General features: G+C 42.8%; 1 protein-coding gene across 1 annotated transcript in view; it reads right to left on the reverse strand.

Annotated features, from left to right (window-relative positions):
• Positions 1-14,910, reverse strand: part of GLO1 (glyoxalase I) — a 28,815-nt gene extending 13,905 nt beyond the window's left edge. Inside the window, exon 1 of the mRNA XM_069564261.1 lies at positions 14,595-14,910. Within this exon, the coding sequence (XP_069420362.1) occupies positions 14,595-14,678 (84 nt within the window). The 5' untranslated portion in view covers positions 14,679-14,910. The remainder of the gene's footprint in view (positions 1-14,594) is intronic.
• Between the last annotated feature and the right edge of the window lie 4,852 nt (positions 14,911-19,762).

The following is a 19,762-nucleotide window of genomic DNA, read 5'->3' on the forward strand; positions in this document are numbered from 1 at the left end:
GACCTTAGTCAGCAAAGTAATGTCTCTGCTTCTGAATATACTATCTAGGTTGGTCATAACTTTCCTTCCAAGGAGTAAGCATCTTTTAATTTCATGGCTGCAGTCACCATCTGCAGTGATTCTGGAGCCCAAAAAAATAAAGTCTGACAGTTTCCACTGTTTCCCCAGCTACTTGCCATGAAGTGATGGGACCAGATGCCATGATCTTCGTTTTCTGAATGTTGAGCTTTAAGCCAACCTTTTCACCCTCCTCTTTCACTTTCATCAAGAGGCGTTTTAGTTCCTCTTCACTTTCTGCCATAAGGGTGGTATCATCTGCATATCTGAGGTTATTGATATTTCTCCTGGCAATCTCGATTCCAGCTTGTGCTTTCTTCCAGCCCAGTGTTTCTCATGATGTACTCTGCATATAAGTTAAATAAGCAGGGTGACAATATACAGCCTTGATGCACTCCTTTTCCTATTTGGAACCAGTCTGTTGTTCCATGTCCAGTTCTAACTGTTGCTTCCTGACCTGCATACAGATTTCTCAAGAGGCAGGTTAGGTGGTCTGGTATTCCCATCTCTTTCTGAATTTTCCACAGTTTATTGTGATCCACACAGTCAAAGGCTTTGGCATAGTCAATAAAGCAGAAATGGATGTTTGTTCTGGAACTCTCTTGCTTTTTCGATGATCCAGCAGATGTTGGCAATGTGATCTCTGGTTCCTCTGCCTCTTCTAAAACCAGCTTGAACATCTGGAAGTTCACAGTTCACATACTGTTGAAGCCTCGCTTGGAGAATTTTGAGCATTACTTTATTAGCGTGTGAGATGAGTGCAATTGTACGGTAGTTTGAGCATTCTTTGGCATTGCCTTTCTTTGGGATTAGAATGAAAACTGACCTTTTCCAGTCCTGTGGCCACTGCTGAGTTTTCCAAATTTGCTGGCATATTGAGTGCAGCACTTTCACAGCATCATCTTTCAGGATTTGAAACAGCTCCACTGGAATTCCATCACCTCCACTAGCTTTGTTTGTAGTGATGCTTTCTAAGGCCCACTTGACTTCACATTCTAGGATGTCTGGCTCTAGATGAGTGATCACACCATCGTGATTATCCGGGTAGTGAACATCTTTTTTGTACAGTTATTCTGTGTATTCTTGCCACCTCTTCTTAACATCTTCTGCTTCTGCTGGGTCCTTACCATTTCTGTCCTTTATCAAGCACATCTTTGCATGAAGTGTTCCCTTGGTATCTCTAATATTCTTGAAGAGATCTCTAGTCTTTCCCATTCTGTGGTTTTCCCCTATTTCTTTGCATTGATCGCTGAAGAAGGCTTTCTTATCTCTTCTTGCTATTCTTTGGAACTCTGCATTCAGATGCTTATATCTTTCCTTTTCTCCTTTGCTTTTTGCTTCTCTTCTTTCACAGCTATTTTAAGGCCTCCCCAGACAGCCATTATGCTTTTTTGCATTTCTTTTCTATGTGGATGGTCTTGATCCCTGTCTCCTGTACAATGTCACGAACCTCATTCCATAGTTCATCAGGCACTCTATCTATCAGATCTAGGCCCTTAAATCTATTTCTCACTTCCACTGTATAATCATAAGGGATTTGATTTAGGTCATACCTAAATGGTCTAGCGGTTTTCCCTACTTTCTTCAATTTAAGTCTGAATTTGGCAATAAGGAGTTCATGATCTGAGCCACAGTCAGCTCCCTATTCCCTGAGACATGATACTGAAATTAGATCAATTAATATCTGTGCATAGGTCTCTAAGAGTTCAAATGAAAGGAAGAGTTTCACACTTCTTATTTTAAATCAAAAGCTAGAAATGATTAAGCTGAGCAAGGAAGGTGTGTCAAAACCTAAGACAGACTGAAAGCTAGGCCTCCTGCACCGCGTTAGTCAAGTTGTGAAGACAAAGTTCTTTAAGGAAGTTAACAGTGCTACTCCGGTGAATACACAAATGATAAGAAAGTAAAACATCCTTATTGCTGATATGGAGAAAGTTTTAGAGATCTGGATAGAAGATCAAACCAGTCACAACATTCCCTCAAGCCAAAGCCTGATCCAGAGCAAGCCTCTCTCTCCCATTCTAGAGGGCAGAGAGAGGTGAGGAAGCTACAGAAGCAAAGTCTGAAGCTATCAGTGGTTGATTTATGAAATTTAAGTAAAGAAGTTAGTTCCATAACATAAAAGTGCAAGGTAAAGTAGCAAGTGCTGATGTAGAAGCTGCAGTGAGTTATCCAGAAGATCTAACTAAAATAATGAACGAAGGTGGCTGCACTAAACAGACTTTCAGTGTGGATGAAACAGCTTTCTGTTGGAAGAAGATGCCATCTAGGACGTTCACAATTGGAGAAAAGTCAATGCCTTTGAAGTTTCAAAGGATAGGCTCATTCTCTTGTAGGAGCAAAAACAGCTAGTTACTTTAAGTTGAAGCCAATGCTCATTACCATTCTGAAAATCCTAGGGTTCTTAAGAATCATGCTGAATCTCCTCTGCCTGTGGTCTTTATAAATGAACAATAAAGCCTGGATGATAGCATATCTGGTTACAACATGGTTTACTGAATATTTTAAGCCCACAGTTGAGACTTACTGCTCAGAAAAAAAATAAGATTCCTTTAATACATTCATTGAAAATGCACTTGGCCGTCTAAGAGCTCTGACGGTGGTGAACAATGAGATTAATTTTGTTTCCATCCCTGCTAACATAGCATCCATCCTTGCAGTCCATACATCAAGGAGTAATTCTGATTCTCAAGACTTACTCTTTAAGAAATACATTTTGTAAGGTGATAGCTGTCATAGATGATTCCTCTAACGAATCTGGGCAAAGTAAATTGAAAAACTTCTGGAAAGGCTTCACCATTCTAGATGCCATCTAGAACATTTGTGATTCATGGGAAGAGGTCAGAATATCAACATTAATAATAGGAGTTTGAAAGAAGCTGATTGCAACCCTCACGGATGACTTTGAGAGGTTCAAGGCTTCTGTGGAGGAAATAACTGCAGATGTGGTGGAAATAACAAGAGAACTAAAATTAGAAGTGGATCCTGAAGATGTGACCGAACAGGTGCAACCTCAGGATAAAAGCTGCAATCTTGCATCAGCTAAACTTTCAGAAATTTTTATACTTCTTTGTCTGAACTGTGTGTTCTGGTCTTAGTAACAGCGAGGCCAACTCTCCATGGAGTCTAACAACTCTCTCTCCCAATGAATTTTCAAATGTGATGCATCACCCCCAGCAAAGGGTCTTCTTCAGGTTCAACTAAGCATTCAGAGTCACAAGACAACTATAGGCTAGAAGGCTATCAGTCAGGAAAACACAGTTTACCAACAGAGCGGTGTTAGGTGTCTCTTGCAGCAAGAGTTTGGAAAAGAATCTATACCGCTCAGGTGCAGGGAGAAGATCCACATTAGGGCAGGGGTGGGATTCACCCTGGTGTAGAAGCCCTGTGTGCCACAGAAGGCCACTATCTCTGGTAGCAACTCCACAGGCACAGCTTTCAGGATTTTCACATGGGACAGTTTTAAGAGGCACTGAATTCAGGCAAACCCAAAGCTATATTAGATATTTACCATTCTCCCTTTGCAGATGCAACCTTCCAGTCAAGTTATTTCTACCAAAAGCAATATTGCCAAGTAGCAAATAGCATTTTCGTGGGAAACAGAGCTAGAGATAACCAAAGGTCAGATTCTTATCAAGGGAAAAAGCCTAACTTTACTCCTAGGTGTCACATCTCCTATGAATTAGAAATGGATAAAGTTTTGCTTTTTCCTGACTTAAAAAAAAAAATCACAATCGCCTTCTGTGAAAGTTCATTTTGGAAAAAGAAATGTATTTGAGGGGAAGGTTATTTACTATGCGACAGCTGAAGCACATGGTTGATATACAATATGGTCTGATACATTTTTTTCTTTACTATCTTTTTCCTGCTATTACTTCTCTGACTCAACCTATGTCAGAAAGTAACAGTTGTTCCGGAAAATAATTCAGCCACTTCCTCTACACTTGTTGTCCTATCTAAATTGATTTCATGTGGTTCTTTCCTTCTTCCCACTCAACAGCTAACAACATACTGCAAGTATACTTAATCTATAAATAAGGAAGACAAAAACAGCTAGGAGACACAAAGGAAATTCGTTTTATTTTTAAAATCACCTATGGTATTTGTAAACATACCTGCACCCAACTACTCTTCCAACTAATAAGAGAAACAGGAATATCCTGGAAGCCCTCAGCATCATGAGGCCTTTCAAATCTCATGCAAAGGGAGAAAAACATACACACGTATGAAAGAATTATTAAAAACTCTTCAGAGGCAATGTGGTTCAAATGCTGGCTCTATCACTGTGACCCTGAGTAAATCACTACTTTTCTTGAACATCAGTTTTCACATCTTTAGAATGGAAATAATAATGGTTTTCAGCTCTTAGGGCTGAGTTGGAAAATAAATGGGAAAATGCATGTAAGTGATTAGCAGAGTTCTGTCTCAGAGTAAGTTACTCCACTTAACTATTGCTCTTGTTGTTATTATTATAAAATATACCCCAACTATTCTACTACCAACGATTGCTTTTGATTCCCAAGTCTGTATTCCCCAGCCCATACCTCTAACCTGGAGGTTAGATACCTCAGCTCTGGATTTACATCTTCATTTGTCTACTCAACATTTCCACCTGAGTCAAATATCAAATTAATCACAGCCCAGATAAACACTCCTACTATTAATACATCCCCCTCAGGGAATGTCTCTAGAATCCCTTGTTAGCCCAAGACAGACATATGGAATCTTCCTAGTTTCTTTCTGCCACTCCTTCTGTAACCCAATCCAAGTGTTGGATTGGATTGGATCACCTGACTGCCCAAGTCCCTCTGGAGTCTTTCTCCTTGCCTTTCCAACGATCACTACCACCTTGTTCTTGTCTTCACTACTTCCTGCCTGGACGATTGTCCAAACCTCCCTGGAGGGGCTTCCCTGCTGGTCAAGTTGGTCAGGAGCTCGCTTTCCAGTGCAGGTGGTGCAGGTTGATTCCTGGTGGGGAAGCTAGGACCCCACATGCCTTGCAGCCAAGAGAACCAAAACATAAACACAGAACCAACATTGTAACAAATTCAATAAAGACTTTGAAAGTGATCCACATTTTAAAAAAAAGAGAGAAGAAGCCTCCCAGGTCTGTCTGCTTCTTGTGAGCTTCAGTTCAGTTCAGTCCAGTCGCTCAGTCGTGTCCGACTCTTTGTGACTCCACGAATCGCAGCATGCCAGCCTGTCTATCACCATCTCCCGGAGTTCACTCAAACTCACATCTATCGAGTCGGTGATGCCATCCAGCCATCTCATCCTCTGTCGTCCCCTTTTCCTCCTGCCCCCAATCCCTCCGAGCATCAGAGTCTTTTCCAATGAGTCAACTCTTCGCATCAGGTGGCCAAAGTACTGGAGTTGCAGCTTTAGCATCATTCCTTCCAAAGAACACCCAGGGCTGATCTCCTTTAGAATGGACTGGTTGGATCTCCTTGCAGTCCAAGGGACTCTCAAGAGTCTTCTCCAACACCACAGTTCAAACCCAAATGCAATCCAGAGTGACGCAATCGAGAATTCCGATAACGCTACCAGACTGAGCTTTCTATAATAAAAACCCAGTTGTGTCATTTCTGGGTTAAAGATCAGAATTTCAATGGTGCCTTACAGCTTTAAGAAGAAAATCCCCAAAGCAAGCGCATACAGTTGTTGCATACTTCTCTAACTTCATTTTTTGTCATTACTCCACTAAACTGGTCATCTTAAATGGTTCTGATTTCATACTCTTAGCAGTTAAAAAAAAAAAAGAGCATGCACCCACCGTAAATGTGTATATATATATATATATGTATATATTTCTTTTTAATTATACACAGAAATATACTTAAAAAAACAAATATATTTAAAATATATTTGCCAAACAAAAATCTTCGCAGGATGAGAAAAACAAACCAAGTGGGAATGTTCATATTTTCTCTGAGAATCCCAATGATTGCTTTGTGTCCCTCACCATTAACTCCCACTGCCTTATAACCTCAGGCTCATTGTATACTTGCAGGTCCCCGCATTGGTTCTCTATTGTCACTGCGTTTTTATATAAACTACAGTTCTCTCTGCTGAGAAAAGTCATTCATCCATCTAGCCACTGTCCTTATTCTTTCCTTTCTGTTTTTCTTCCCTCAATCCCTGCACCCAGTTCTACCTAGCTACCCCCTTTGTATTCAGTAAAACCCAACATAAATGTCACCAGTATGCTTGCCTTGAGAACCCCATGAACAGTAAAAAAGGCAAAAAGGCAGGACACTGAAAGATGAACTCTCCAGGTCGGTCGATGCCCAATATGCCACTGGAGGTGAAGGGAGAAATAACTCCAGAAAGAATGAAGAGACAGAACCAAAGCAAAAACAACACCCAGTTGTGGATATGACTGGTGATGGAAGTTAAGTCCAATGCTGTAAAGAACAGTATCGCATAGGAACCTGGAATGTTAGGTCCATGAATCATGGCAAATTGGAAGTGGTCAAACAGGAGATTACTGTGGGCAAGAATCCCTTAGAAGAAATGGAGTAGCCATCACACTCAACAGTCTGAAATGCAGTACTTGGATGCAATCTCAAAAATGACAGAATGATCTGTTTGTTTCCAAAGCAAACCATTCGATATCACAGTAATCCAAGTTTATGCCCCGACCAGTAACACTGAAGAAGCTGAAGTTGAGCAGTTCTATGAAGACCTACAAGACCTTCTAGAACTAACACCCCCCAAAGATATCCTTTTCATTATAGGGGCTGCTGCTGCTAAGTCACTTCAGTCATGTCCAACTCTGTGCGACCCCACAGACGGCAGCCCACCAGGCTCCCCAGTCCCTGGGATTCTCCAGGCAAGAACACTGGAGTGGGTTGCCATTTCCTTCTCCAGTGCATGAAAGGGAAAAGAGAAGGGGAAGGCGCTCAGTTGTGTCCAACTCTTCGCGACCCCATGGACTGCAGCCTACCAGGCTCCTCTGCCCATGGGATTTCCCAGGCAAGAGTACTGGAGTGGGGTGCCAGGAATGGAATGCAAAAGTAGGAAGTCAAGAATTACCTGGAGTAACAGGCAAATTTGGCCTTGGAGTACAGAATGAAGCAGGGCAAAGGCTAATAAAGTTTTGCCAAGAGAAAGCACTGCTCATAGCAAACACCCTCTTCTAACAACACAAGAGAAGACTCTACACACGGTCAATACCAAAATCAGATTGATTAAATTCTTTGCAGCCAAAGATGGAGAAGCTCTACGCAGTCAGCAAAAACAAGACCAGGAGCTGACTGTGGCTCAGATCATGAACTCCTTATTGCAAAATTCAGACTTAAAGAAAGTAGGGAAAACCACTAGACCATTCAGGTATGACCTAAATCAAAGCCCTTAAGATTATACAGTGGAAGTGACAAATGATTCAAGGGATTAGATCTGATAGCAGAGTGCCTGAAGAACTAAGGACAGAGGTTTGTGACATTGCACAGGAGACAGGGATAAAGACCATCCCCAAGAAAAAGAAATGCAAAAAGGCAAAATGGTTGTCTGACTATGCGTTACAAATAGCTGTGAAAAGAAGAGAAGTGAAAGGCAAAGGAGAAAAGGAAAGATATACCCATTTGAGTGCAGAGTTCCAAAGAATAGCAAGGAGACATAAGAAAGCCTTCCTCAGTGATCAATGCAAAGAAACAGAGGAAAACAATAGAGTGGGAAAGACTAGAGATCTCTTCAAGAGAATTAGAGATACCAAGGGAACATTTCATGCAAAGATGGGATCAATAAAAAACAGAAATGGTATGGACCTAACAGAAGCAGAAGATATTAAGAAGAGGTGGCAAGAATACAAAGAACTATGCAAAAAAGATCTTCATGACTCAGATAATCATGATGGTGTGATCATTCACCTAGAGCCAGACATCCTGGATTGCAAAGTCAGGTGGGCCTTAGGAAGCATCACTACGAACAAAGCTAGTGGAGGTGATGGAATTTCGGTTGAGCTATTTGAAATCCTAAAAGATGATGCTGTCAAAGTGCTGCACTCAATATGCCAGCAAATTTGGAAAACTCAGCAGTGGCCACGGGGCTGGAAAAGGTCAGTTTTCATTCTAATCCCAAAGAAAGGCAACACCAAAGAATGCTCAAACTACCGCACAATTGCACTCATCTCACATGCTAGTAAAGCAATGCTCAAAATTCTCCAAGTCAGGCTTCAACAGTACATGAACCATGAACTTCCAGATGTTCAAGCTGGATTTACAAAAGGCAGAGGAACCAGAGATCAAATTGCCAACATCCGTTTGATCATCAAAAAAGCAAGAGAGTTCCAGAAAAACATCTACTTTTGCTTTATTGACTATGCCAAAGTCTTTGACTGCGTGGATCACAACAAACTGGAAAACTCTTAAAGAGATGGGAATACCAGACCACCTAACCTGCCTTTTGAGAAATCTGTATGCAGGTCAGGAAGCAAAAGTTAGAACTGGATATGGAATAACAGACTGGTTCCAGATCAGGAAAGGAGTACATCAAGGCTGTGTATTGTCACCCTGCTTATTTAACTTATATGCAGAATACATCATGAGAAACGCTGGGCTGGATGAAGCACAAGCTGGAATCAAGACTGCCAGGAGAAATATCAATTACCTCAGATATACAGATGACACCACCCTTATGGCAGAAAGCGAAGAAGAACTAAAGAGCCTCTTGATGAAAGTGAAAGAGGAGAGTGAAAAAGTTAGCTTAAAATTCAACATTCAGAAAACTAAGCTCATGGCATCTGGCCCCATCACTTCATGACAAATAGATGGGGAAACAATGGAAACAGTGAGAGACTTTATTTGGGGGGGCTCCAAAATCACTGCAGATGGTGACTGCAGCCATGCAATTAAAAGATGCTTACTCCTTGGAAGAAAAGTTATGACCAACTTAGACAGCATACTAAAAAGCAGAGCCATTACTTTGCCAACAAAGGTCTGTCTAGTCAAAGCTACGGTTTTCCCAGTAGTCATGTATGGATATGAGAGTTGGACTATAAAGAAAGCTGAGCACCGAAGAATTGATGCTTTTGAACTGTGGTGTTGGAGAAGACTCTTGAGAGTCTCTTGGACTGCAAGGAGATCCAACCAGTCCATCCTAAAGGAAATCAGTCCTGAATATTCATTGGAAGGACTGATGCTGAAGCTGAAACTCCAATACTTTGGCCATCTGATGCGAAGAACTGATTCACTGGAAAAGACCCTGATGCTGGGAAAGAGTGAAGCTGGGAGAAGAAGGGAACGACAGAGGATGAGATGGTTGGATGGCATCACTGACTCGATGGACATGAGTTTGAGTAAACTCTGGGAGTTGGTGATGGACAGGGAGGCCTGGCATGCTGCAGCCTATGGGGTTTGCAAAGAGTTGGACACGACTGAGCGACTGAACTAAACTGAAGCGTCACCAACACTAAAAGTATTCCCTGACCTCCTCATCTTCCACTCAGATGGGAAGGGACATCAAGTAACTGTATCAAAGAGGACTGACAGAGACAGTAAAAAGAACATCAGGAGATCACTACTTGGGGATAGAAGAAGCACTGGCTTTTTGAAGCAAGTTAGTAAGTCTGCCCGGGATGTGGTGTAACTGTATATTCTTTGGTCTGCCTCTATGACAAAGATGCAAATGATCAACAAACAAGCTGACCTTCTACCACGGCTCTCTCCTTTCCAAACCAGCTCCTCATCACTTTTCTCACCTTTTAGGGGTCCTCATCATCTCTACACTTAGATCTCTCCAATCTATTCTATAGAATGATTTGAATCCCTCACTGGTTCCCCACTAACTATATGAAATCCAATTTTCTTAGAAGTGACACCCTAGGTTCTCTCCAAGATCTGGCTTCAATCTACCATTCCAGTCTTCTCTACTACCGCTTAAATAACTTGAACCAAAAACACATAACTCATTTCTCCAGAACACGTTTCACACTGCATCTTTCTGTCACCTTACCAGTTTCGCTCAGATGTCTCCTCCACCTAGAAGCCCTCCCATGCAACTATCTCCTGTGTGATGCTGGGATCCCATTTATCTTTCAAGGTCTAGGCTCACCCCCACCTTCTGCTTGACTCACTCCCTGATATCCACAGTTGAAATACAACCTTGAATTGTATTGCTTTTCATAGTTTAGAGATCATAGATACATTTTATCCTTATAGCAGCTTTGTTTCTGCTGCTTTTACAAACTCGGCCCAAGTGTCCTGCTAAGATCATTATGGCCAAAGATAGAATTAGAGATTCAAATATAGGTCTTCAGCCTCCAAATACCCTGGTTATACATCATACTATAGATGCTACTCACCTGCAGCCCGACATCCTGGAGCGTGAAGTCAAGTGGGCCTTAGGCGGCATTATTACAAACGAAGCAGGGGGCAGCAATGGAACTCTAGCTGAGCTATTACAAATCCAAAAAGATGATGCTGTTAAAATGATGTACTCAAAATGTCAGCAAATCTGGAAAACTCAGCAGTGGCCACAGAACTGGAAAAGGTGAGTTTTCATTCCAATCCCCAAGAAGGGCAATGCCAAAGAATGTTCAAACCACCATACAACTGCGCTCATTTCACATGCTAGCAAAGTTATGCTCAAAATCCTTCAAGATAGGCTTCAGCAGGAACCCAAGAACTTTGAGACGTACCAGCTGGGTTTAGAAAAGGCAGAGAAACCAGAGATCAAATTGCCAACAATTGCTGGATCATGGAAAAAGCAAGGGAATTCCAGAAAAAAATCCATCCACTTCTGCTTCATTGACTACACTAAAGCCTTTCACTATGTGGATCACAAAAAACTGTGGAAAATTCTTAGAGACAGGAATACCAGACCACCTTACCTGACTCTTGGGGAACCTGTGTGTGGGTCAAGAAGCAACCGTTAGAATGGAACATGGAACAACAGACTGGTTCCAAATTGGGAAAGGAGTAAAACAAGGCTGTATATTGTCACTCTGCCTAGTTAACTTATATGCAGAGTACATCATGTCAAATGCCAGGCTAGATGAATCCCAAGTTGGAATCAAGATTGCTGGGAGAAATATTAACAAACTCAGATATGCAGATGATACCATTCTAGTGGCAGAAAGTGAAAAAGAACTAAAGAGCCTCTTGATGAGGATGAAAAAGAGGAGAGTGAAAAAGCTGACTTGAAACTCAACATTCAAAAAACTAACATCATGGCATCTGGTCCCATCAGTTCAGTTCAGTTCAGTTCAGTTGCTCAGTTGTGTCTGACTCTTTGCGACTCCATGAATCACAGCACGCCAGGCATCCCTGTCCATCACCAACTCCCAGAGTTCACTCAAACTCAAGTCCATTGAGTCGGTGATGCCATCCAGCCATCTCATCCTCTGTCGTCCCCTTCTCCTCCTGCCCCCAATCCCTCCGAGCATCAGTCTTTTCCAATGAGGTGGCCAAAGTACTGGAGTTTCAGCTTTAGCATCATTCCTTCCAAAGAACACCCAGGGCTGATCTCCAGAATGGACTGGTTGGATCTCCTTGCAGTCCAAGGGACTCTCAAGAGTCTTCTCCAACACCACAGTTCAAAAGCATCAATTCTTCAGTGCTCAGCTTTCTTACTTCTTGGCAAATAGAAGGTGACAAAGTGGAAGCAGTGACAGATTTTATTTTCTTGGGCTCCAAAATCACTCTGGACAGTGACTGCAGCCATGAAATTAAGACATTTCCTTGGAAGGAAAGCTATGACAAACCTAGTGCATGCTAAGTCACTTCAACATGTCCAATTCTTTTCAACCCTCTGTCCATGGGATTCTCCAGGCAAGAATACTGGAGTGGGTTGCCACACCCTTCTGCAGGCACCTTCCTGACCCAGGGAATGAACCCATGTCTTTTTATGACTCTTGCACTGGCAGGCGGATTCTTTGCCACTAGTGCCACAAACCTAGACACCGTATTAAATAGCAGAGACATCACTTTGCCAACAAAGGTCTGTATAGTCAAACCACTACTGTGGTTTTTCCATAGTAGTCACATAGGGCTGTGAGAGTTGGACTATAAAGAAGGCTGAGTGTTGAAGAATTGATGTTTTCAAACTGTGGTGCTGGAGAAGACGTGAGAGTTCCTTGGACAACAAGGAGATCAAATCAGTCAATGCTAAAGGAAACCAATCCTGAATATTCATTGGAAGGATTGATGCTGAAGCTCATGCTCCAATACTTGGCCATGTGATGGGAGGAGCTGACTCTCTGGAAAAGACCTTGATGCTGGGAAAGACTGAATGCAAAGGAGAAGTGTGTGGCAGAGGATAAGATAATTAGATAGCATCAACAACTAAATGGACATAAATTTGGGCAATCTCTGGGAGATAGCAGAGGATAAGGAAGCCTGGTGTGCAATAGTCCATGGGGTTGGAAAGAGTCAGATACGATTTGGCAACTGAACAACAAGAGACGCAACCCTTGAAAATCTCTATCTTCTGTGCTCCCACAGTGCTTTACAATTCCAATATATATAATCCCAGTTCCACCTTATGTTACAGTTGGTGTATGTTTGGTGCAGGAAGGAACTTCATCTTTTTGTTCATCTCAATATCCCCCAAGGTACCTATCATGCTCTTTACATATATCAGATGATCAATGATCGCTGAATTTACGCTTTCCTTGTGCCAAGTTTCAAAACACTATAGTCAGTATCTAGAAGCAGAACAGGGTGGAGACTAGAGTGTGGGCTCTCCCTAGGCAAATTTCTCAGCGCCACTGTGCCATTGTCTACTTATATGTAACATGGAAATGAGTATGCCTTCCTCGAAGTTGTGAGGATTAAATGAAGTAATGTACTTAACAACAGAGAAGGGGATGGCAATCCACTCCAGTATTATTGCCTTGAGAATCCCATGGATAGAGGAGTCTGGTGGGCTACAGTCCATGGGGTTGCAAAGAGTTGGACACGACTAAGCAACTAAGTACACACACTTAACAAACCAGGGCCTGGCACAACTCAACACATACCAGCTACTATTAATATTACACAGTCCATTTTATGTCCCCCATATGGCATTTCAAGAGTGAAAATGACTAATTCCCCAAAATAATTCCTTCAAATCAAGAGAAATCTACTTAAATTGAGAATGCGTAAATTAAGATCACAAGGGATTGTATCAATCAATTTCATCAAGCTCTCTTTGGAATCTTTTTTTTTTTTAAACAGTCCTGTATATAAAATGTCCAGTTATCTGGATAATTAATTTACACTGAATAACTCCATCGGTATTATGTGAAATAACATGGTATTTAACATTAAAGAGTATAAAAATAACATAAGTGTGAGAGGAAATGTATATATTTATTTCTTCCCCCTTAGTCTTGCAGTGACTAACATTTTTCCTAAGGTAAGTATTATCAGGTGCTAGTCAAAGGCTTGAGCAATTAGAAGTGTTTGACTCTTCACCCTGAATGTAAAAAGCAAGCAGGGAATGAAGTCAGCAACTGTCTTAAAGGTCTGTACAAAGCACACACTCAATCTTCAAGGAATTGGAGCTTTTCCAGTCAAATGAATGCATACACAGGCATTTGCAGACAGTGTGAGTATGCTGGAGCAAACCCTGGAGTGGCTGCCCTGTCTGATCTTGATAACGCCTGTAGGCACCACACCTGAGTGAGTTACACTGACTCTCAGTACAAACACGTTAAGCAAGCTGAAAAGCCTTCCTATGCAACCAGTCATTCCTCTCAATGGGTCTCAGCTGCAATAAGAGGATTAGTGAAGGAATTTCCATGATTCCCTTTCAGGATTCTAACATCCCTCCTGTGGGAAATTAAGCCCAGGCAGAGGAGTGTCACTGTGAACAACTGTAAAGGCCAACCCAAAGCGAAATTCTGGGCGCGGTTATAGTCAGGAGCCATCAGATTGGTTTGGAGGAGTTAAACCCAGAGCCAAGGCAGTTACAGAAAAATGACCGGGACTTCCCTGGTGACCCAGTAGCTAAGATTCTGCACTCTCATCAAAAGAGGCTCCCGACAGATCCCTGGTCAGAGAACTAGATCCCACACGCCACAACTAGGAGTTCGCCTGCCAACATCTAAGACACGGCGCAAACCGATAAAAATAAATAATTTTTTAAAAAGAAAAAAGAAAGAAAAATCATCCAGGCTGGGAGGAGCCGGCACGTAGAAACCTTCGACCAAGACTTGAGTTCTGAAACTGCCTTTACCCGCCAGGGCTATGGACCTGGAGCTGGGGAACAGTCATAACCCACAGACAAGGTCTCTGATCCTGGCTGAGCCAACGTTTCAGGTAACTGTCCCAAGTCAAACAAATCAAAGCAAGCAGGGTCACAGTCTTTCAAACAACTTAAACGGATCCTTTCTCTGATCTCCTGTTGGGACATCCCTGGCCCTCTTCCCGGCCCACTCCGATCCGTCCAAGGCGGGCGGAGCTGCAGCGGTGGCCGGATGAGATTCAAGTCCAGAGTTCGAATCATCCAGCCCAAGCCGGGCCTGGTTGAGCCCGGGAACTGCTCCCTCTGGGGGCCCCGGACGCGCCACGCAGAGGGGGCCCCGACTCGGGAAAATTAGGTTCTACACCCACCTTGGTGCTGGCGTCCGGGTCGGAGCAACAGCTGAGGGCAGCCTCGTCGGTGAGGCCACCGGACGCGGGCTGTGGTTCTGCCATGGCCGCACTGCTGTATCACGGACGACGGTCCCCGGGAACGCAAGAGGTACCCGCACTCCCCTGGCTTCTAAGCGCTTTTCACCAGGGCCGGCGCGACTGCGCCCCAGGGCGGGCGCTGCTGACTTCCAGCCAATCGCTTGCTGGAAAGGAAGTTGGCTTTCTGCTGATTGGGTCCCAGTTCCTCCGCCCACAGCGCTCTACGCCCAAGACTACAATTCCCAATGTGCTTCGCATATGACGGAGGCCTGCGTGTCGTTTAAAAAAAAAAAAAAAACAAACAAACCCAAATCGGCCCGAAGAAAGTGCGGTTTCTCACTGTCACTTGATGACCAAATTTGGTTTCTATTTAACTACTAAAGTTCAATAATCACCCATACCTCAAGGCTGCCAAGTGGTAGGAGATAGGAATCTGATGAAAAGAGCTATAATTTTTAAATTATAAGGACCTAAAACGATTTTCTCAGTTTAAGCAGTAGAGGATAATTAAAGCAACTCTGACTTAGTGAAAAACCTAGGTTTCGAGTTTTGGCTCCACTATTTATTAGCTCTAAAAGTTTGGAATAATTACTGACGTTTCTCTGAGCTTCCTTGATGGATTTTGATGAGGATCAAATAAGATTTAAGTTATGGTTTCACTACTTATCTAAATGTCCACGACTTTCATCGTCTTTTATGTTGATTTTGCTAAGGCATGTATTTTAATTATGTTCATTGGACGACTTAGTCATCGCTGTGTTTTGATGACTGGCACGTAATAGATTGTCGATAAATACTTCATGTTGTTGAGACTAAATGATCATGACCAGTGTAAAAATAATTTAGAAAAGGACTTTATGTTAATAAATGAATGAGGCATGAGATTTGACAAGAGTTTCTAAGTGAAGAGCAGGGTCTTTCTAAATTAGCAAGAAGATAACAGATGGATGTCAGGAATTTGGATTGCAGGGAGTTGGGCAAAATAAAAACTAACTTACTCACCAAATCAAACAAGCAGGGCAGGGAGGCACCTGGTACCATGTACCTGGCCACCCCCAAGATGTCTCCATCTCTCATCTCAGCTTCATTTTGTTCCATATACCTGCTCCACTAGTCTAGAACCTGGAACTCTCAGCCTCTTACCAGAGAGAGAGGGAACCTCTTCCCTGAATTCTGATTTTGATAAAATCCAGAGAGGAGCCTATGATTGGCCTAGACTAGGACCTGTACTTACTCCCATGGTCAGGGCACTATGACTGACAGCCTGGGTTAGAACCACCAGGTTGGAGTTGGGGGGTGAAGCAGTTCTCCCAAAGGAAAGAGATGCTGTTCATATAGGAAGAAAAGTGTGAAAATGTTAGTTGCTCAGTCATGTCCACTCTCTGCAGCCCCATAGAGTCTAGCCCACCAGGCTCCTCTGTCCATGGAATTCTCCAGGCAAGAATACTGAAGTGGGTAGCCATTCCCTTCTCCAGAGGATTGTCCCAAGTCAGGGATTAAACCCAGGTCTCACACATTGCAGCCAGATTCTTTATCATCCTGTGCAAACTGAAGCATAGATGCCCACTGCAAAAAGGCGGGCAGGATAAGGATTTCAAAATAAATTCTGTGTACACCTCGTAAGGTAAAGGAACTAGAGAAGGGGAGGTTCAGAGAAAGGACGAGACCGATACTCTACAGGAACTGATAACCTTTAATGAGGTGAGAAGGGGCAGCAGTCAGACTGTGAACTGCTGCTCTAGGTCAAGAAAAGAGCAGGTATATATAGAAAACATATATATGCAGAAATACATTGTTTTGAGGGGATGTGTTTTTCCTCAAGATTATTTTGATTAGTTAGCTTTCAACAACTGGGGCAAGGAATTCCTGAGACTGGCCGGAGACTGGGGTTGGCTGGGAGCTGAACGTAATCAGTCTTAATGTTCATTTCTTTCTTTGGGGGAGAAAGTTCTTTATTCTGTATAGAATGGTGGCGAGGACCTGGAGATGAGTTTTAGCTCCAGGCTATTTTGAGCTGTGTAGCTTTCCTTCATTCCAGACCCCAAGGAATATATAAAAAGAGAAAGAGAGATGGGTGTTGTCAATGTTCAGGGTTTTTTCGTGCTGGTAATTGAGGGTCGGGGGTTTGTGTTCTGGGAGGAAGGAAGTCTAAGGCCTAACACTACGTTGATTTTCTATTCTAGCTGCCAAGGTCTCGAGCAGAACAGTCTTAACTTGATCTTGAGAAATGACTTGGATTTGGTCCTGGAGGAATCCCTTGAAAAGATTAAGCAAATAAGGTCCAAATGTGAATAGGAGGATAATGAATATGAATGGTCCAAGAAGGGGCAAAACCAAAGGCATCCAGATCCAATCCATCAACCATGACTGCCAGGAGTTGCTTAATCTCTGGCGGAGTCAAGAAGCTCGATCTGTAAGGTTTTTTTGCAGCTTCCTGGACAATACCTGACTAGTTGGCATAGAAGCAGCAAGGTTCGTCCAGAAAAAGTCACAAACCTCTCTTTTCTGCAGTTAGTAGATCTAATCCCATTCTGTTTGGAATTGAGATGATTTTTTGGATAGTTATTAGACCTTGGGTTAGTATTTTCTGGAGGCTGTCTGATAGGTCTTTAGATACTGCATGGTAGCTTTGGATGGAGGTGGTTAGTCCAGCAGTTCTTGTTCCAATTCTAGCCGCTATTGCTAGTCCCACTAAGAGGGGAATGAAATGATGGTTCATTTCATTCGTTTGTGAATGAGAGGAATGGGTAAGGGTTGATCATTGGGGGCTATAAAAATGTTTGGACTGGAGTATACCAGGGTGCAGATTCCAGTCCAATTAGTAGGTAAACAGAGGTATGTAGACGCCCCACACAAGAAAAACAGGCCAAGTGTCACAATACAACAGCTGAAGTCGATAGCAAAGAGGAGTCAGGGGATGGGGGTTTGATCGTTTGTTCAAGAACAGTCAGGGAACCCACTAAGGTGGCCCCAACAATGGGAGAAGTGGAGGAATATGCTGAGGGAAACCATCCTGTAAAGGCTAAAGAGTGTCCTGTAGGACCAGAAACATTATATATAGCTTTTCCAGTGGCAAAGAGTAAAGTGGAGGCATGATTACACATGGATTTAGGGATTATGCCCACGGGTTGGTCATATGAGCTATTTCAGGAATTTCTAGGTATGCAAAAAGGAGCTGGTTGTAATAGTGTTACTCTCTGGGTGATAGGGCCTCCATTGGAGGTTTTCCATTGTAGGAGGGAAGGTCAGTGAGTAAAGATTCTAAGAGTTTGTCCGAATTTCAGATTTGATCATTAGTGTGAAGATATTTAAGATTTGAGACTTATAAAGGCTCTCCACAGGATGAGTGGTATAGGGATATGTTACCAGTGGTCCAGTCAAGGATGGATGTGGGGAGGGCTGAGTATCCCAGAGGAGCTATAGATAGACATATCCAGCAGTCTTTAGCCAATTGTGGCTTAGAAGCATTAAGGAGAGTATGGGTTAAATTAAGGGTCTGGAATAGATAGTTGAGGTGAGGATTTTGAAAGAGTTCTTGAGTCAGAGGAAAGAGAGAAGATAAAAAGAAGATGTCAAGCAACATTTGGGGAAGTGAATATATGATAGACTACTGTGGAGAAGAATTGGATTTCGAAAGGGTAAAAGTTATAAAAGGTTCCCTGCAGCCACAGGGTGAAGATGTAATCTTCAACGTGTTTGAACATGGATCCTTGAGGACTCACCACCCAGATATCTGCCAGGAATTGTTCCAGAAATAATTGTAGCTGTGAAACCGATAGGTTCATCCGTCATCAGTTGGGGCCAGTGGAAGCCGGGAGAACTTTAGAGTTATAGGGCCTCTGTGAGAAACTTGGTAAGTATTAGTCTGATAAGCATTCTCATCATTGGGCTGCATAACCTTTTTTTAGTCAAGTAATGTGCACCCAAGGGGTGATTTCTTTTAATTTTGCAGCGGTAGGGGTCAGCAGAATTACCGTGTAGGGTCCTTGCCATTTTGGGGTTAGATCTGAGTGGGACTGAACTGTCATATACACTTTGTCTCCTATTTGGAGGGATGGGTACGGGAGGTTGGGATGTGGTCAAGGGAGTAGGCTATCCATATGTTGCCAAAGGGCATCTCATATCTGGGCAAGTAAGGGAAAAGGAAGGTGGGATGGTAGTTTGGGACCATCATGGGAGTGGGGGAGTCCTAAAGGCACTATGGGCCTCCCATACATGGCTTTGAATGGCCTGATATTTAGAGGTTTTTTTTGGTAAGGCCCGGAACTTTAAGAGGGCTAAAGGAAGGAGTTTAGTCCAATCTTGATGAAGTTTGATTGTTAATTTGGTCAGAGTTTCTTTTCAGATTCGGTTGGCTCTCTCAACCTTACCTGAGGACCGCAGGTGATAAGGAATGTGAAACCTCCAAGGAACTTGAAGGGTTCGTGTAATATTTTGGGTGATTTGGGATGTGAACTTGGGCCTGTTGTCAGATTGGAGGGAGGAGGGCATTCCAAACGTAGGGAGAATTTCAGTAAGAATAAGGTGAGTCTCAGTAGGGGCTTGTTTGTTAGTAGTTGGGAAAGCTTCAATCCATCCAGAAAATGTATCTACAAAGACTAGGAGGAATTTAATCCTTTTTGCGAATGGCATGTGGGTAAAATTTACTTGCCAGTCTTGTGCAGGAAGATGCCCGCAAATTTGGTGGATGGGGAAAGGAGGGGGGTGAATGTTAGAATTAGGGTTTGTCCGCTGACAAGTGATACAAGTTTGGGTCAGATTATTTAAATAAGCCACATTATCTTTAGTCAGCTCAATAAAGTTCTGAAGGAAAGTCTTAAGTACATTTGCAGAGGGGTGGAAAAGGGAATATAAATATGAAAGTTATGTGTGGATGTTAGGCTTGTCAGTTTGGGCTATAGTAAAGACAGGACTAACAGAGGCGGCCTGCCACTTTGCTTCGTGATCCGCTATATGGTTATAAAAGGAGATAGGGCCATGTCACAATCCCATGTAACTGACAGTGGTGGAAGCAATTTGTGCCCTGGAGAGTGAGACTCTGTAGCCCCAGTTGCCTCGGGCATTTAATAATGTCTCAGTGTAGACTAGGCACTTACGGCGAGAGGGAC

The sequence above is a fragment of the Ovis canadensis genome, chromosome 20 (assembly GCF_042477335.2).
Source record: "Ovis canadensis isolate MfBH-ARS-UI-01 breed Bighorn chromosome 20, ARS-UI_OviCan_v2, whole genome shotgun sequence".
NCBI classification, from domain to species: Eukaryota; Metazoa; Chordata; class Mammalia; order Artiodactyla; family Bovidae; genus Ovis; species Ovis canadensis.